Source organism: Meleagris gallopavo, chromosome 13 (genome assembly GCF_000146605.3).
Source record: "Meleagris gallopavo isolate NT-WF06-2002-E0010 breed Aviagen turkey brand Nicholas breeding stock chromosome 13, Turkey_5.1, whole genome shotgun sequence".
Classification (NCBI taxonomy): domain Eukaryota; kingdom Metazoa; phylum Chordata; class Aves; order Galliformes; family Phasianidae; genus Meleagris; species Meleagris gallopavo.
This window is the reverse complement of record NC_015023.2, coordinates 19041358-19043687: the sequence shown is the minus strand read 5'-3', so window position 1 is coordinate 19043687 and position 2330 is coordinate 19041358. Positions and strand designations below refer to the sequence as shown.

Here is a 2330-nt window from a genome sequence, read left to right as displayed (position 1 = left end):
CCGGGCCGGGAGGCAACAGCGCTCCGGGCAGCGGCGGAGCTCCGGGCAGCGGCGGCCCTAAAGCGAAGAAAACCAACGCGGGAATCCGGCGGCCGGAGAAACCGCCCTATTCCTACATCGCTCTCATCGTCATGGCCATCCAGAGCTCGCCCTCCAAACGGCTGACCCTCAGCGAGATCTATCAGTTCTTACAGAGCCGCTTCCCTTTCTTCCGCGGTTCTTACCAGGGCTGGAAAAACTCCGTTCGCCACAACCTCTCGCTCAACGAGTGCTTCATTAAGCTGCCCAAGGGGTTGGGCCGCCCGGGTAAGGGCCACTACTGGACCATCGACCCGGCCAGCGAGTTCATGTTCGAGGAGGGCTCGTTCCGCCGCCGGCCCCGCGGCTTCAGGAGGAAATGCCAAGCGCTGAAGCCCATGTACAGCATGATGAACGGGCTCAGCTTCAACCACCTCCCCGACAGCTACAGCTTCCAGGGCTCGGCCGGAGGGCTCTCCTGCCCTCCCAACAGCCTCTCCCTCGAAGGAGGTTTGGGCATGATGAACGGCCACTTAGCCGGCAACGTGGACGGGATGGGCCTTGCGGGACACTCCGTGCCCCACCTGCCCTCCAACGGCGGGCACTCCTACATGGGCAGCTGCAGCGGCTCCTCGGCGGGGGATTACCCGCACCACGAGAGCTCCGTGCCCGCCTCCCCGCTGCTGCCCGGCGGAGGGGTGATGGAACCGCACTCGGTTTATTCCAGCTCGGCCTCTGCGTGGGCTCCCTCCGCCTCGGCCGCCTTAAACACGGGAGCTTCCTACATCAAGCAGCAGCCGCTGTCGCCTTGCAACCCCGCGGCCAACCCGCTGTCCTCCAGCCTTTCCACGCATTCCCTCGATCAGCCCTACTTGCATCAGAACAGCCACAACACCGCCGAGCTTCAAGGTGAGGCGCGGACGGGTGAGAGAGAACCCTGCGGGGATGGAAGCGGGGGGGAAACCGCGGCCACCGGCCCCGGGGATTGGTTTAACAGCAGCTCCCCCCGAGGGGAAGCAGCGGTCCTCTCACTCTTTACCGGAGGATGCGGCGGTTCGCTCCGTCGGGTTTCGCACCGTCGTTGTTGCGGGGTTGGGAGCTGCCGCGTCCCGCGTGGATGCGGGAAGGGGAGGCCGGGGACGGATCCTGGGGGTTCAGAGCAAATAGGAGGTGGCGGAACAACGAGGAAAGGGTATCGATAGAGGCTACCGCAGGGCTCCTCGAGGAGGCTCCCAGCGAAGCGGGGGTTTTCCTTACGGGAGCGGCTGCTTCCCGTGTCCTTAACCATCCGCCCCCGTCCCTCCAGCCTCACACCGCAGCAATCCGCTCCTCTCAGGCTGGTGTTTTCCAGGCCCTTCTCCTCCCTCCGCCTATACGAACTCGGTGGCGGGGTGTCCCCGCTCCCTACGGATCTTCTGTGCCGCTGCTCGGGGGGACGGCGGTGTCCGGGCCGCCGTCGGACCGCCGGGCTCTGAGCCTGTGGAGGGACGGGGAGCTCGGAGCTGGGATTGATACCACGGCCCGAGTTCACTTCGGGGCCCGGGGAGGCTCTCGGGATGAGGGGAGCGCTCCGCATCGCTTCGGGGCCGTGGAAGGGAAGAGTTTGGGCTCGCTGCGTTTGGCCCCCGGTTTTCTAAAAGAGAGAAAAAACTGCAGAAACGATGTAGAGCGGAGCGGTGGTGGGGAAGAAGCACGAATTCAGGGCGGAAAGGCGCAGCTCAGCGCAGGGCCGAACCGGGCCAAAGGCAGCGGAATGCAGCCGGAACCCGCTGCCTCCACCTCGGCCCTAATCCGCCAATAAACCGCAGATCAGCACACTAATTTCGCTGAGAAATGAAGCAAAAAATCAGTCCTAAAGGAACTCCCAGGCCTGCCCGAAAAGTCTCAGATCAACACCCAAAAATGAACGGGGCTCTTCCTGAGCCCGGAGCGGATTTGCGCGGCTCCTCCCGAACTCAGTCTCGATTTTTCGGGGCCTTTTTCCCGTCCCGAAGTGGCTGCGGAAATAGCGGGGGGGGTTTCCATGGGCTGCTTCGGCCCCTCCGCCCAATCTGTGCCGCCGGGTCCGCTCGGGAGCTGCCGAATAACTCCGCTCCGCACCCTGCGGGGATTGCGCGCAGGCGCAGCAAATACAAATACAAATGAAAAAGAAAACCAAAACGAAATGTCCTTAGGCCGAGAGGGGTCGGAGCTACGGGCTTTTCTCCGGCACCTGCCCGCATTTTCTAGGAGCGATGGGAGCGCAACAAAACCTCGATTCGCGGGCGGCCGGGTGTTCCCCTCCCGATATCTCCTTCTCCCCAGCGCTCGAT

The 2330-nt window shown here is 63.7% G+C and overlaps 1 protein-coding gene across 1 annotated transcript; it reads left to right on the top strand.

Moving 5' to 3' along the window:
* Positions 1–6: 6 nt before the first annotated feature.
* Positions 7–1220, top strand: FOXF1 (forkhead box F1). Its single transcript, XM_010718259.3, has one exon. It carries the CDS (start codon positions 132–134, stop codon positions 1218–1220), a length of 1089 nt encoding a protein of 362 aa, XP_010716561.2. The 5' UTR covers positions 7–131.
* The last annotated feature ends 1110 nt before the right edge of the window (positions 1221–2330 follow it).

Excerpts from the sequence above, each read along its gene's own strand:
- FOXF1 (XM_010718259.3), top strand. The coding sequence starts at position 132 with ATGGCCATCCAGAGCTCGCCCTCCAAACGGCTGACCCTCAGCGAGATC.